Raw genomic sequence first — 16,442 nt, 5'->3', positions numbered from 1 at the left:
AAGCTTCGTGTTATCTAGTTGCTCGCCTATGACCCTAAAGGGACAGCGTATCGTCTGATCGTATCGTGACCTTAGAGATGTATATGCTGTTGCATGTTAAGAAACAAATAGATGTTCTTTTATGTTAAACGATTAAATGCAGGTAGAGAGGTATAAGTGGATAACACAATTCATGCATCAGTTAGGATAGATCAATCTATGTGCAGCTATATAATATAGCATATGTTATTCACCGGGCACATACTGACTATTCCTGTCACCTGTTTTAATACTGTATCATGTGGATGCTTATTAAATAGGATTGAGTGTTGCAGATTTCCTTAACTAGCTGATCTAAAGATGAAGGAAAACGAATACGCGTCAACAGATGTGAAAGCAGATGGTGTTTTCGATAATAATAATGAAGACAGACAGAAAAACGTTCTGTATTCGGTAGATGAAAGTCCACCTTGGCATCTCTGCATGTTACTGGGATTCCAGGTAAGAATAATATAATATTATGCCTAATACACATTTAGGCTTAATGATTATTTAATGTACCAGGTATCTCTAGTGACAATATTTAGTGATAATTTAATGTTGGAGTCTTTAATGACTACGACACTATTAGGCTTAGGGATGAATAAATCAGTGTAGGTACAAGACTAAATTACACTATAAAGCTTGGGCAAAATTAAGTAGCTAACGCTTTTAAAAGTAAATAAAATACTGGAAAATTTAAAGTAACTACCAGTGTCATTCAATATGTAATGCAACACTAAAAATTCTTTCCGTTCTTATATAAATGCATGTCGTTAAACTGCCGCGTGATTGTAAAATTTGTACATGTTCAGTACACGGTGAGTTTTACTGCCTAACAACGACATACTGCGTGCCATTGATAAATATTTTCTTTTCAAACATATAAGGTCACTAACAAAATACTAATAGTTAGACATTCGAATTGAGTGTGTAGTATAGTCAGTCATTTGTGAAAAATGTCCTAATTTATATGCCAGATTACACCGACGCTTGTGTATGATTAAACTGCAAAATAAATAGCGTTATTTAAAATGGTATTCTGCTATATTTCTGCCGTAAAACTTTTTTTAATAAGTTGTATATCTCTGAACGAATTGTCACCTAACAACGGAATAATTTTATAGAAGTTGTTCTTTTGATAAATATCACTGCGTTGCTAGGCCACAAAAAAGAACATGCGCACAGTTTTGAATTATATGATACCGTGATTTCTATTAAGCATACACAATGCCACCAGATAAAAATGACACCATTTAAAAATACTGTTATCAAAATTAACAAAAACTGTCGGAGGACAGCAACGCTCATCTATTCAACAGCCTTGTCAATTGAATGAATATTAAAGTCAAAAAGGGGCATAATTTGGTAAAAATGCAAAACAGGGTTATAGAACCTGTACAATGCATATCAGCTCATGACAATGGACAATTGTGTGAAGTTTCAATTTACTCTCATCAGTGGGTACTGAGATACCAGCTTACATACAAAAGCTTAACAAAAAAAACTGCAGTGTCAATCAAGGGGCATAATTTTGTAAAAAAGCAAAATAGAATATGAAACATGTGCAGTGTAAGTAAGTTTATCACAGTGAATAAGTGTGAAGTTTTAATCCATTTCCACAAGTGGCTACTGAAATACCAGCTTACATACAAAAACTTAACCAAATCGGGACTCCCGACGCCGACGCATGGGTGAGTCCAATAGCTATACCTGTTCTTTGAATAGCCGAGCTAAAATGAATGCATTTGGATTAGTACAAATCCCTCCCTTTAATGCGAGATTACTGGCGACTGCGGGCGTAGTGTATGTGACACGCCGAACAGTCCTGTTGAAATAGTAATATACATGTATAGAGTTTTGTTTCTGCTAGTTCCATGTCTTCCCTAAGTAACATCCTCCAACGTGATGTATAACACATGGGCAGTTCCATTTAAGATTGAGCTAGGAGACGTGGGGTGTTTCATATTTTATTTTCTCATGTGAAAAGACTAAACAAACAACAAACATATTTCATTATTTTTCATGAAAAAACTAATTCTAACACGAACTGATTTGTTTTCCTATGAAACAAAGAAGCTGAAAACTGTGTGTTATTATTCAACAATTCATTTTTCTGACGTCACATTTATTACGCCATGGCGTTAAACGGCATAGCGGCGCGCTGGAAAAGAAATCAACAGAAATCAGGCAAATATTTGATGGATATCAGCATGGACGTACATATTAATCCTTGATAACGTATTAGAATTGAAATAATATGTCTCAAACAGTGATTTGCGCGTGAATAAAATCATTGTCGTTGAGATGCGTATTATTATATCACTCGGGCTGCGCCCTCGTGATATAATTCCTTCGCATCTCCAAACAATGATTTTATCCAAAGACAAATCACTGTTTGGGATATATTATTTCTTAAATAAAATATATTTTATAACATATTTTATTATTTCTTATGAAAGACTAAATAAAACATATTCTATTAGAGCCACATCATATTAAAGGACTAAACAAAAACATATTTTATTATCTCATATGGAAAGACTAAACAAGCATATTTTATTTTTTCTCATGAAAAGACTGAATAAAACACATTTTATTTTCTCTTATGAAAAGACTAAACAAACATTTTATCATCTCTCATGAAAAAGACTAAATAAAAACAAATTCTAATATCGCTTATGGAAAGATTATGGTAACAGCAGGCTTAAAGTATAGTGTGGCAGCTGTAAAATGTATCCCCGTACTCACCGTTGTTATAGTTTCTCAGACTGGTCCTTTGGGATCATGGAGTGCATTCAATGTTTACGGATGATACAGTTTCTGTTTAAAGAATTAATTATTTGTATGCGACAATCGAGCAGAAATATAAACAACTAAACACATATGTGTCCGATTATTGAAGATAATATAAAAATCGAACAAAGACACAAATCTACTGCCATACATGATATTCAGGATTAATGTCCATCATATATTTGCCTGATTTGTTTGGTGTACTTTCCAAGCGAACCGCTATAACGTATAACGCTATGACGTAATAATTGTGACGTACAAACAATAATTTTGTTGCATAATAACACACGTTTTGATCAACTTGTTTACTGGAAAAGAAGTCGGACTGTTTTAGAATTTGATTATATTTAGAACGTTTCATTATTCAATGAATTACCCTAGCACGTGATATGATCATTTTACTTTATTGCATGACTCCTTATATACTAGTAGGTCATCTTCCCATATAGTTTCTGCTTTTGACCATTCTTTAGTTCAGTTGAACTTTACAGGGCCAAAGTTAGAACTTGAATAAAAGTATTAGATCTATGGAAATTCATTTCTGATTTCATGTAATGAAACAAATACAGTGTAACCCCACATTAAGACTATCTCTACCAGTGCCAGTAGGGCAGCGGAACTGTTTATTTACCTCTAGGACAATGGTGTATATACCTGTAGAAAGGTAATTAATGTGTGAATTTGACTCATATAAAGACAACAACAGCCTTAATGTCTACCTTACTAAGTTTTGAAAAATAGTGTATGGCATTATGGTTCATATTCATATGCGGAACATTTGTAACATGTTTACTTCAGATAATATACAGGTGCGAATCAAATTTATATACATGCAAATACAAGAATATTGAAAAAATCTTTGCGACCATTTCACCCAAGTTTTTAAAAGTTCTAAGAAGAAAAAGGAATAAAAACAAAGCTATAAAATAAGTTTCACAACGTTTCGGTGACATTTTGAGACAGGACGTCCATTTTTATTATTTCTGTAATACGCATATAATAGTACCAAATAATATTGATCAAAACGTTGAAAAGTTATAGAAAAAGAAAAAGAAGATTTATTATGGAAGAACTCGTAAAAGGTCAATCAGCATATCTTCAGTAAACATACGATATAATCTTCTTCTTGTTTTTCTTCTTTTTCTATTTCTATACATGTTTTATGTTTTCAGCATTATCTGACAGCTATTGGTGGAATCATATCAATACCGCTGGTACTGGCAGAGTACTTCTGCATGGATAAAGACACCCTTGGTGTCAGTGAAGTAATTGGTACTATCATTTTTGTGTCGGGTGTAGCAACACTTCTACAAACAACGTTTGGTGTACGGTTACCTATCGTGCAAGGAAGTACGCCAACTTTCCTCATACCAACCATTGCCATCATGTCACAGTCGCAATGGGAATGTCCGTACAAGACAGCGAGAGATACATACGGGACTAAAGTAAACTTCACTACACTAGGTCTTCCGGAACCCGGAAGTGCAGGACATCAGGAAATCTGGATGACACGTATTCGGGAAATCCAGGGAGCAATAATGATATCATCCCTATTCCAGGTTGTGATTGGTTTAAGTGGGATGATGACGTTTGCCTTAAGGTTCATTGGTCCTCTTTCAATCGTTCCTATTGTAGCTCTTACAGGGTTTTCTTTGTTTCCGGTAGGATCCCAGCTAGCTTCAGGACAATGGTGGATTGCGCTGATGACTACATCGATGGTTCTCGCTTTCAGTCAATATTTGAAAAATATTAAAATACCAGTATGTACTATTGACAAAAAACGCGGCTGCAGAAGGAGCAGGCTTGCTTTCTTCAATCTATTTCCGGTATTACTGGCTGTAATAATATCTTGCGCTATTTGCACAATACTGACCGTAACTGATGTCTTGCCAAATGACCCTGATAAATGGGGTTATGCAGCAAGAACAGATACGAATCTCTATGTCATGAGAGAAGCTAAATGGTTTAGATTCCCATATCCAGGACAGTGGGGCGTTCCCACTATAAGCGTAGCTGGTGTTTTTGGCATGGTTGCAGGAGTGTTGGCCGCCATGTTAGAATCTGTCGGTGATTACTACGCATGCGCAAGGTTAGCAGGAGCGCCACCACCACCAACACATGCGCTTAACAGAGGAATTTTTATTGAAGGAATAGCTTGCGTTTTGACAGGAGCATGGGGTTCAGGCAACGGCACAACGTCATTTAGTGAAAATATCGGTGTAATTGGAATAACAAAAGTCGGAAGCAGACGTGTCGTGCAGGTTGGAGGGTGTATTATGGTTGTTCTTGGTTGCTTTGGCAAATTTTCCGCTCTGTTCACTCTAATACCCTCGCCTGTTTTCGGAGGGCTGTTTATGGTGACATTTGGAATGGTAGCTGCGGTTGGTCTCTCTAACCTTCAGTATATTGATCTGAACTCCCCGAGAAATCTATGCATCCTTGGTGTATCGCTTTTCTTCGGGGTCAGCCTGCCATTCTGGTTACAAGGTAATGACGCAATCAATACCGGAAGTGACGTATTAGATCAAATATTGTCTGTTTTACTAGGCACGAGCATGTTTGTGGGAGGCGTTGTAGGATTTGTTTTAGACAACACTATTCCAGGTACTGAAAGAGAAAGGGGTGTAAGAGCATGGCGGGAGGAAAGTTTGAAACCTCACGAAAATAATTCAATGGCTGATGAAAGTGTGTATAATCCTCCATTTTTCACAAATATGTTATACAACTACAGAGCGTTAAGGTATGTCCCGATTTGTCCAACGTTTTTGAACAGGACTGACAAATTTTTGGATATACCCGTGGATGTTTCGATTAACGCTGCCTATGAAAGTGATGACGCAAAAGCTGGAGGAATGGTTATAACAAAAATGTGATTTTGTTTAAGGAGGTAGGTTACCTTGTTACCAGGGTAATTTCAGATTAGTTGAACCGCAGCAATTTTCTGTATTTCGTGTATTTTAATGTTTTAACTGCTACAATCTCAATTCCGTTTATCTCTGTCCCTTCAAGTACATTTTTTTCCAGGTTTGAAATACATGACCCTCCGAAAGTATTTTATATTAAAAGAAGAAGGAAATATGGATATTTAACACTTTTCAGTGTATTTTGGTTTCATTGTTATCCGCAGAAGTCTGTATAATTGATATTTTTACTAGTATGCGCGTTAGCTTTCTAATATAAGCTTAATATGTATATGTCGCGGGGCTCGTGTTTCCATGGTAACGCATTTTCTCTCATTTTTAAACAACTATTTATGAAAACTGGTATTTCGACGTCTTCAGTGCCATTCTAGTAATGACAAACATGTAATATTTGGGTACTATAATTAGAAAAATACCAAGCACATTTTTAATGGAAAAATCGTTCTGCAGGCTGCTTTTATTCTCATGGATATTGTTGAAATGCAAATAAAAAGCCGAAGCTGTGTTCCTTAAATAGACCAGTGACAACGCTTTTGAATTTTACATTTAGATATATAGGTCACCGGCTTGGTTTCCATGGTAACATCAATAAATTCAATTCAAGAAGCAACAATTTTCTACTGAAATTTCAACAATTTTAGAGTTTAATTATAGTATATTATTAAGTAACAAATTATCAACGGAAACTGAAAAATAGGTATTACAAATCAAACTGCCAAATTTTTATTTGAAAATGGCCGTTATAAGTAACCTTTCACCCAAATATATTCCCAATAACGTTAGTTACCATCATCCATTTTCTTACATTCCGCATAACGTACATTTCAATATAACTACATAAAAGAAGCAAAATACTGATCATTTTTCAGAGCGAAATACTCCTAAACTAGAAACGTGTCCACAGGACACAGATGCCCCCACTACATAACAAAGGACACAATTTATTTTCATAGGTCAGGGGCCATAACTCCTACAATACTGAATGAATCCGGACGCGAAACCCCAGATGCACAATTGCACATGCTGACCAACATTCCTGTAAACTTTGGTGACTCTAGGTCAAATACTTTTGGAGCTACGCGCGACACAACATTAAAATGACATTTTTTTAATAAGTCTGGGGCCATAACTCCTACACGACTGAATGAATCCGGACGCAAAACCCCAGGTGCACAACTTCATATGCTCACCAACATTCCTGTAAAGTTTTGTGACTCTACATCAAATACTTTTGGAGCCCGGCGCGACACAACACTAAAATGACAAATTTTTACAAAGTCAGGGGCTATAACTCCTACACGACTGAATAAATCCGGACGCGAAAGCCCAGGTGCACAACTACACATGCTGACCAATATTCCTGTAAAGTTTTGTGACTCTACGTCAAATACTTTTGGAGCTAGACGCGACACAACATTCTCGGACGGACGGGCGGAAGGACGGACGGAGGGACGGACGGACAAGGGCAAACCTATATGCCCCCCCAATGTGGGGGCATAAAAATATTTCAGCAAATAATGGCTGTTTAAAATAGTTCAAATAAAGAAAATGCACAAAATTACGTACGTTCAAAATAAAAGCTAGTAATTTTGCGCGGTAACTGACACGTAACGTCATGACGTCAGTGACGTCATTTTAAGACAACAATGTTTTGAAGCGTTTCTGTGGCAATTTATTCATTATTTCTGCATTATTAAACCATTAAGGATCAGATCGGAGGCAGGTTCATGTTTTTGTTTTCTCAGAAGAATGGATATACAAACATATTCAGTTTGTCGTAAACGTCGTTCGTCGTAAATCGTCATGTTAGCTTCCGGTTGGACATGGCACATGCAAATATTAAGGTAACCTACCTCCTTAAACTTGAACACAAAATTAGTTGAAAATAATCAAAGATTTGATACCTTAATCATTGATGTGTCATCTGTTTATAATGTTCTTTCATAGATTTATAATGTTATCAAGTGTCATAGTATCATTGGTCAGTTAAATATTTTATAGCGTTTGATTGGTTACCTAATTTATACCTTATATTTGTCGTAATGGCGTGCTATTTGTCTCGATGGAGTGTTGGCTGCCTTCGAACGCTTCAACGCGCCAACACGTGAGAACGAAATGGCAGAAATCAACCACAATAAGTATACCTTATTATCTCTTGTATTTTAGTTCTGTATTACAATATAAAATAAATATCCATTCGGTGTTTTATTTTATTTTCAGTGAGACTTTACCAACTATTCTTTTTGTCCTGTCTTCACGTTAAAAATGATTTACAATCTGCTTAACCTTTAGCGTGCTGGCGGCAAGTGATTCTGCTTTTGAGACCAGTGCAGACCAAGATCAGCCTGCACATCAAATGACAAATGGTACTGTCCAAATTGAATGATGGACTAGTCCATTATAGAAATTTAGCAGGCTAAAGGTTAAAATTGAATAAAATGGTTACTCTCTTGTGCTGACGTACTATCGTTATTGTTGTAGTGCATGAATCCATACGCTTTACGTCGCTAAATAATCTTTGAAAATAACAGACAAAATCATTTCACAAAATAAATTTTCGTCATATAAATGTCTTTTGATTGAGAATGTTTTTATATATATTTATATAAATTGTACACAAAATCTTTATAAATATGCTTACTGTATACACCCATATTAAAGTCAGCATAGTGTATCGGCTGTAAAGTTATTATTGTGTTTCGAGACACTGTTGTTGAAAGTACATGTAGAACTCTACATGAAAACTTGGCAGTTAGAAGATTGTCTGTGCAAGACAAAATTCTTTAATTAATTTTAGTTAGAACTGGTTAAATCCTGCGATTCTGTTTGACTTAAAAACTACTTTAGCCAGTTGACCAGTAGCGCCAGTTAATTGCCCGATCACATGTTAGACTGGATACTTCGTGTAGTCTGCGAATTCTGAATTTTTAATGTGAACACAAGACAGTAAAAAGCACGCATTAGTCATTTCTACTGTAATTCCCGTAAAGCGTAAAGTGTTAGCTGCATTAGTCATTACTACCGTAATTCCTGTAAAGTGTTAGCTTTATGCAAAAGCAAATCAGCGACCCGTTTGATTATGCTAATGTTCAACAGACTGAAAGATCAGTAAAGTACATATACTGGTATACACTTTCATTTATTCTTGCATAAAAACTACTTTTTTCACTGGATCCGCCCATGTATTAACGGGAGAAACATCGTGTGCAAACAAGGCAATTCACGTGCTGTTAATACCTGATTTTTATTTTTGAAATGCTTTCCCAGGGACGTATATGTAATTCTGCGCAGATTGACATCTGGTATCTGCGTCTTTTTTCTTTCATAAAAACCTCTTCTTGAAGCATGAAAGATGCAATCTAAACCATAGAATGTTTTACTGTATCAGTAACTAACGCCAAATGCGCTGCCCCCAACATTGTTCGTATTCGTTTCTTCCCTTGTTTACTCCCCTTTTAGAACTCAATTCAGATTTTGTAGACAACCGTGAATGGTAAAGAATCGCGTGTTTACCTGAGCGATTCTTTGTTTTTAGGTATCATATTTATGATTTTGGTAAGTATAAGTCAGTATGTTCTTATCTAATTTCTCGAAGAATTTATTTAAACAGCTTGGAAACTTGATACTACGTTCGTACTTATCCGTACTCCAACTGCGTGGCCGTACTCAATATAACTCGAATGTAAAGTTATTATTCTTGAAATTATGATCGAGTCCACCAAATTGTGAAATGATATGTACAATTATTGGTAATTTTATGTTTGTAATAATGAGAGATAAAAAATCGCTTAAAAACCTTCAGGATGTGCTTTTGATAGTGTTGTTTATTTCCGGGCCCTGGATACGGATATTTAAAACATGTTTACCGTTTCCAAGAGCAACTGGAATGGTAAATAAAAAATGTACCGGAATCGTCAAGTCATCACGTATGAAAACAATACATAAATCGTCGTGAAATATATTTTTATGCAAGAATAGCGACAATACACGTTTGTTCTGTGTATTAACGTCTGCAGAAGCCCTTAGGATGTGTTTGTGACCTCGACCTTCGGTCTCGGTCACAAACAATCCCGCGGGCTTCTGCAGACGTTAATACACAAAAAACGTGTATTATCCCTACAGTAAGACATTTTGCGCTTAAATGTCGCAATAGTTGGTTCACAGCTTGTCTGCTCATTGCATGTACTGAATTTGTTACATGCTTGCGAACATATACATTACTGCTATGTACTTTGTTAGTTTGTTTGTTTCGGGTTTAACGCCGTTTTTCAACAGTATTTCAGTTATATAAAGGCGGGAAGTTAACCTTACCAGTATTCCTGGATTCTGTACCAGCATAAACCTGTTCTCCGCAAGTAATTGTCAACTTCCCCACATGAATCAGCGGTGGAGGACGAATGATGTCAGACACAATTTCTTTTATTAAATCGTCACGGAGAACATACGGGCGCTTGTGGATCAAACTCACGACCCCTGCGCTCTTCCTACTGCGCAAAGCGGGCGGGCTAAACGTTTTCGTAGGTTTCTATCACTGAAAACTTACGTCATACAAAACCACTTTAATGTGTTTTCTCTGTTTTAGCTATGTTTGCAGAGAGGTTGCGTGACCAGTAATATATTTCTTGCATCAAACATTAAATTATTAATATTCATGCTAGTGTAGTTTTCTCCTCGTGCTGAAATTACAAGGGAAGCAATGCTGAAATGTTTAATGTTTATCATGTGTGTTGGAATACTCTCCGTTTAATATTAAACATACGTTCGTGTTCTATGATGTGATTGATTGTTAATAAAAATAAAACCTAAAAAGATGGGAAATTGGGATTTTTACTCTGTTTTTTTTTTTTTGTTTTTGCTAAACGTATGAACATGAACACATGTATACCAATTCAAGACCTTACTGAAGCATACACATTTCTCCTTTAGTATAGTCATGCCTCTTTCAGGATCTTTAATCCCTGTTTCATGACTAGTTTCCTTAGTTTTGAGTGTAGATCCCGTCTATAGTCTAAAAATGCACCATCTGGACCGGCCATTATGCATTTCAGTTGCAGCTGCTGGTTTATTTCATTTCTGTCACAAAGCTTGCGGAGAAAAGTTTGGGAGATTTCTGCAAAACTAATGAATGATGTCATGTTCCTCACTAGCTATCGCATACGCAGGGATATAATCCATTATTGAAACTACCTCACTTAACCCTTTATAGTAGGTAACTTTTCTCAGTGAGCTTTAGTGCCCAATAACCCGATCTTGCAATAAGCTTTGTAGAACATTTGGCACCTGTTAGCTGTAACAGAGTGTCGTTCTAATAGGGTAATGAGGACGGAGGATGGCATTGATCAAATCTCTCAGGTCAAGATATATCATGTCCCTAGCGTGCCTCTGTCACAATCCTAGAGCTTACCCTGAGTGTAGTTGCGTAAACCTTACCGACAACACCTAAACTTTCGGACCGGCCCAGCTCCTGCTTAACTATATTTTGTAACGCTGCAGGGTCTTTACAACACGGGTGGACTACAGGTGTGACAGAGCAGTCAGTGTGAATAGGGTACTCTTCTGGAGATAATCCATTATTCTGGAAAACTCCTGGATGCTTTTCCAGTACCTCCTTTTATGTAAGAGATATCTAATTGGTCTAAGATTCTTCTGTAGAAGTAAACTCAGTTAGGTGAGAGTCAATGCTTGACTGATGCCGAAACAATGGTGGTGATATAGTATTTACAAAATGGAAAGAGCCTTTAATGTCCTAATCTTGAGTGTATGCACAGGATTGTTTAACGTCATTCTATCTCATCTTGACTTTTCAAAGGACTGACTCAGTGCTTAGACACTGAAAAACTATAGTATAGTGTTTCATTGTCTAAACACTGAGTCATATGGTAATTTGTTTACCTGACTGCATTTATCAATTTTTATTTATAATATTCCATTTAGTAGGACCAACCTCTATCTTTGTAAAGGCCTGCTTTTTGGCCGGGTTTTCAAAGAAAATCCGGCTTCTAGCTTAGGTCTGGGTGGGCGGATGGATGGATGGAATAATGAGTCTCATGTTAACATTTTTGTTCATTCATATTTCTCAACAACTACTTATCCAAACTTCAAGAAATTTGGTCAGAATGATCCCCTATTACCCTTTTTGGTCCAAAGTGAGAATGGGATCACTGGATCAAAGGTCAAGTTCACAGGGATCTGAACATTGAAAATGGTTTCCGCACAATATCTGGACAAGTATTTCACCTAGGACCTTGAAACTACAGGTGTATTGGTCTTGATGTGTACATGCCTTTTTTATTTCAGGGTCACTGGGTCAAAGGTTAAGGTCACAGGGACCTGAAAATTGAAAATAGTTTCTGCTTAATATCTGGACAATTATTTCAGCCAGGACCTTTATTCTTCATAGGTTTGATGGTCTTTATTTGTACATGACCCCTATTGATTTCGGGGTCACTGGGTCAAAGATCTAGGTCACAGGGATCTAAACATTGAAAATTGTTTCCGGTCAATATCTGGACAAGTATTTCACCTAGGACCTTGAAACTTCATACGTATGTTGGTCTTGATATCTAGATGACTCCTATTGACTTCGGGGTCAACGGTCAAGGTCACAGGGATATAAACATTGAAAATGGTGTTTTTCTTACTTTGACATTTTACACCAATTTATTTCTTTAATTTCATTTTCTACCTGTCCATTTCTTTTTACCCTTTTCCTTCGATAATGCTTATTAATTTTGGGGTTATTTATTTATGCCTTTATTAGAACTTAAGGGGACGCATACTTTGAAATTAGAAAAAAGTGGGTGGGGTATTATAAAATTTACCTGCAAAAAAGTACAAGGTTTTGGTAAATGAAATGAATACTGTTTCAACTGTTATAACTACACAAAGGATTGCTCACTAAAATAAAAATGAGAAAAACTGAAACAAGAAAGTTATTGTTGAATTACATAAGACTTCTTGTGTACATTCAAAGTCAACAATTAAGACTTTTTGGTGCGAAAATAATAGTGCTTCACTTTGTCCAAACATTTATCAATGTCCTACAGATTCTAATTTAAAGAAAGAATGTGAAATAAGTTCACTGTCTTGCTTTTCATTTGGCATATGTGAGCTAAAACACATTATTTAGTTTGTTTACAAAGTAGTGCATAAGAAAAGATACGGTGGTCAAGGAATGCCACATTACAAAACTAAAAGAGTATATTCCCCTTAATACATTAAACATTTATCATTACAGAAGTCTAGTGGCTTACAATAAAGGCCTAGAAATGTTGCCATTATTAATTTTTAACTTGGTATTCATGAATTGCAATGCACTTAAATATCAAAACACATTCAACAAACTTTTGAAAATGTACTGTCTTAAAAATCCCTAAAATAAGGTATGAAATTTTGTTGAGAGGTCCGATCAATGTGTATATGTGCAAAAGCAACATTCTAATCTTGTTCACAAAAGTTACTAATACACAGCAGGAATGTCAATGATCAAAACTGGACGAATATACAGTTATCCTCATTTTAATGTCATTTATAATTTGTCCTTGAATTCTCCACCATACTTTTCATAACTCTGTTTGCACGAGTTGCACGAGAATGCTGTCATTCACGTAAAAAATGGGGTCAAATAAGTTGTAAATGCAATATCATGTAAACGTAGTTAATGGATTATGCAGTTCAAGATAAACTTTATCTCATAACGTAACGAACATGTATAATGTTGTAACAACAACTTTACTTACACTAATTTAAGTAGCAGTCGGTTTATAAGTGACTTTATCGATTCATTTTGTGTTTTGTTATTGTTGTCAAAAGTATAACGGAAGTGCCTCACAACTGAAGCGGAAACCAGTTTGATGCGCAAAGTAGTCCACTGTAGGTAATATTTTTTGACAAATGTCCACAGAAATTAATAATTTTCTAATATTAAAGACGAATATCTGAATAGGATTCATTATTTGATAAGAAATTATAATCATCGACATGTTTTTTTTTAAAGCGTACACGTGCTGACACCTAAGTTGTCTCCCGTTGTTTATTAGAGTTACCTTTCGTCCGGCGCAGTAATACATTTGCAGTGAATCGCCGAGAAGTCGTGGGAAAATTAAAAACCATGTAAACAAACTAAAAATAACCACCTTTTCAAGATGAATTTCAAGTGATCGGCATTATGCATTTAACCCGCCTGACCTGTGTAGCATCTTAGATATCTGTTTTAAGGTATTCATTGTGTAGAATGTCATGTTATGCCCTTGCAATGCTAATCCCACTCTGATTTTTTTTGTTTACATTTTTTATCAATGAGAAATATGGCGTCCATCCCGAGATGAACTGACGTGGCGTTAAATTTTTACATGTTTAAGCAAACCTGGTGTGTTAGAAAGAAAATCTCATCCCTTCAACATTATTTGGAACACTGTTATTGTAAAAAACCTGTTTTTTCCTAATACAAAAGCTTAATATTTTGTGTTGAATGTACTTTCACAAACACCTCTGTTTTCCTATTACATTCATAGTACCACATCCTTATCCACAAAATACTGAATATTACAGGTGTCCATCAGCATTATATCAGTTTAGGAATATGTTTTTTATTTTCCCACCATCAATTTCTTGAATATGCACCCCTTCCGCATTGCTGTATGAACTGTGAATGTAGCAATATGCGTCCCCTTAAACTCATTATCACCACATTCGGAAAACCCAGCCAAAATGCCGTCAAGCGTTAGCTGCTTGTTTAAAATTTAGATTCAACACTGTCAACAAATATTTTTACATTTTACATTTGAGCACTGTAACCCCTTCGCTGGATAGAACAATGTAATTTTGTGATTTAACCACAGTTCGGACAACTGTGAATACGTCTTTCAATGTGGTGTCTTCTCTTAGGCTAAATCTATCGTTCGTCCCTTCCCCCGCTGGTCTGAGTTGTTGTGACAGTGGAGCCTGTGACCTATGTTCGGTTTGTCTCATGAAGCTGCTCCTACGCATATTCTAGTGGCTGGCATATTTCTACAGCTTTGGAAAGCGTGAATTTGTCACCCTCAATTATCAGGTATTCCCCCACTTTTAATGATTTAACACCAAATTTAACACCGCTGCAGAAAGTACATGCAATGTTTCTTCCGTCTCAGGATGCTAACAGACTATTCGGAATTGACTGAAATGCTGCGGCAAGGAATTCAAAATAGAAAAAGAGGAAACTCCACAGGTCGCCCAACACGTGCAATTCCATGAAATTGGTCACCCAGTTAAAATAATGGGTTTGCCCTAAACGAAAAAACAATGAGCAGAACTAAACAAACTGGAAATTAGAAAGGGGATCTGAGGTTATGGAGCCTGCATATCACAGGAACTGCCAAAGACAAAATAAAAAAGCAGGCACCTATCCAAGGGGTGATTATACAATACCCAAAGCTATGAAAGCGGGAGTATTGGAATCACTGAGGCCGACATGTTCAAGCTGAGAAACTAAACAGTACCAAAAACACGACATAAAAGTCGTGCTGAACGATATGAGAAGATCAAAGTATAACAGCCCTGATTGAATGTACAGGGAGACATTTTACGGCCGCCACACGGCACAACGCTGATGTGATAAAAAAAAAATAGAAAAAGTGGAAACTCTACAGGTCTCTCAACACGACAAAAACAAAAATGTTGCAGGTTCGGTTTGATTGAGCCTGTTCATGGACAGACGTGGAAATGCATGTTACCATCCTCGCCCTCTTGCCCCGGGTTGCAAAGCCTTGCAGCACCTGAACGGAAGTAACCGAGGCCGTAGCTGTTGTTCTTACTTGCGGTATTTCAGCGGTACTTTTATACTTAAAAGTATATGAACCGAGCGAGCTTAACGAGGTATATAAATGATATGCAGACCTTTTCCGAGAATGATAACTGACTTACCTACATGCTCATCTGTTTTAAGCAGTCAATGTTGGTTTCGGGTTTGTAAAATCTGTAATCATTACAAACAAATTAATAAAAGAAGAAACAACACCATGTGCTGAAAATATTGGGTACTGTTAACATAGTAAAATGCCCAACTTGCTATGCGCCTGCAAATGCATTTGTCAGCAGGTAAGACACATGTCATGACATTTATATCGCATGAAAAAACCGTGCACATTTGTAATTCATGACAAATTACAGTCTTTTTCTAAGATCAGCCGTGTGTGTTTAATAAATTGTTAAAACACATCATTTCATAACATGGTTTTGTTAGGATTTGATACAGACGGTATTTTATCAGTTTTTGGAAATCTTTGAAGAAACTGAAAGTTTTTTTTTCACTACTTCAGGTTCGTGTTAAGTCCCTAGCCGAGAAAACTTTCTGTATTTTTTTGGAGTTGTAATACTCCGTTAATTGAACATATTAAATTAAAGATGTATTGATTGTAAACAAATGGACAGTTATTCTTGAGATACCTGAAAATTGCTCCATTAGGATGCTATTGTATAGTATGAGACTGAAGATGTGACCAAAATTTGTAGAATTCCTCATTTCCAGAAGAAAATGTCAAAGTGAATAAAAGCTCACAAAAAGTCCAAATACAATGCAAAGAACACATCGCTGATCGGTTAGTCCTACACAGAAAATCAAAATAGAGACTGAACGTTGATCGAGTAGTCATAGAAAGGAAATCAAAATAGAGGCTGAAGGCTGATCGAGTAGTTCTAGAAAGGAAATCAAAATAAAGGCTGAAATAA

At 36.2% G+C, this 16,442-nt stretch overlaps 1 protein-coding gene across 1 annotated transcript; it reads left to right on the top strand.

Annotated features, from left to right (window-relative positions):
• Window positions 1-130: 130 nt before the first annotated feature.
• Window positions 131-8,403, top strand: LOC123540517 (solute carrier family 23 member 2-like). The gene is made up of 2 exons (XM_045325608.2): window positions 131-480; window positions 3,987-8,403. Exons 1-2 carry the CDS (start codon window positions 340-342, stop codon window positions 5,685-5,687), a joined length of 1,842 nt encoding a protein of 613 aa, XP_045181543.2. The 5' UTR covers window positions 131-339; the 3' UTR covers window positions 5,688-8,403.
• The last annotated feature ends 8,039 nt before the right edge of the window (window positions 8,404-16,442 follow it).

This window comes from Mercenaria mercenaria, chromosome 16 (assembly GCF_021730395.1).
Source record: "Mercenaria mercenaria strain notata chromosome 16, MADL_Memer_1, whole genome shotgun sequence".
NCBI classification, from domain to species: domain Eukaryota; kingdom Metazoa; phylum Mollusca; class Bivalvia; order Venerida; family Veneridae; genus Mercenaria; species Mercenaria mercenaria.
This window is presented reverse-complemented; position numbering and strand designations above follow the sequence as displayed.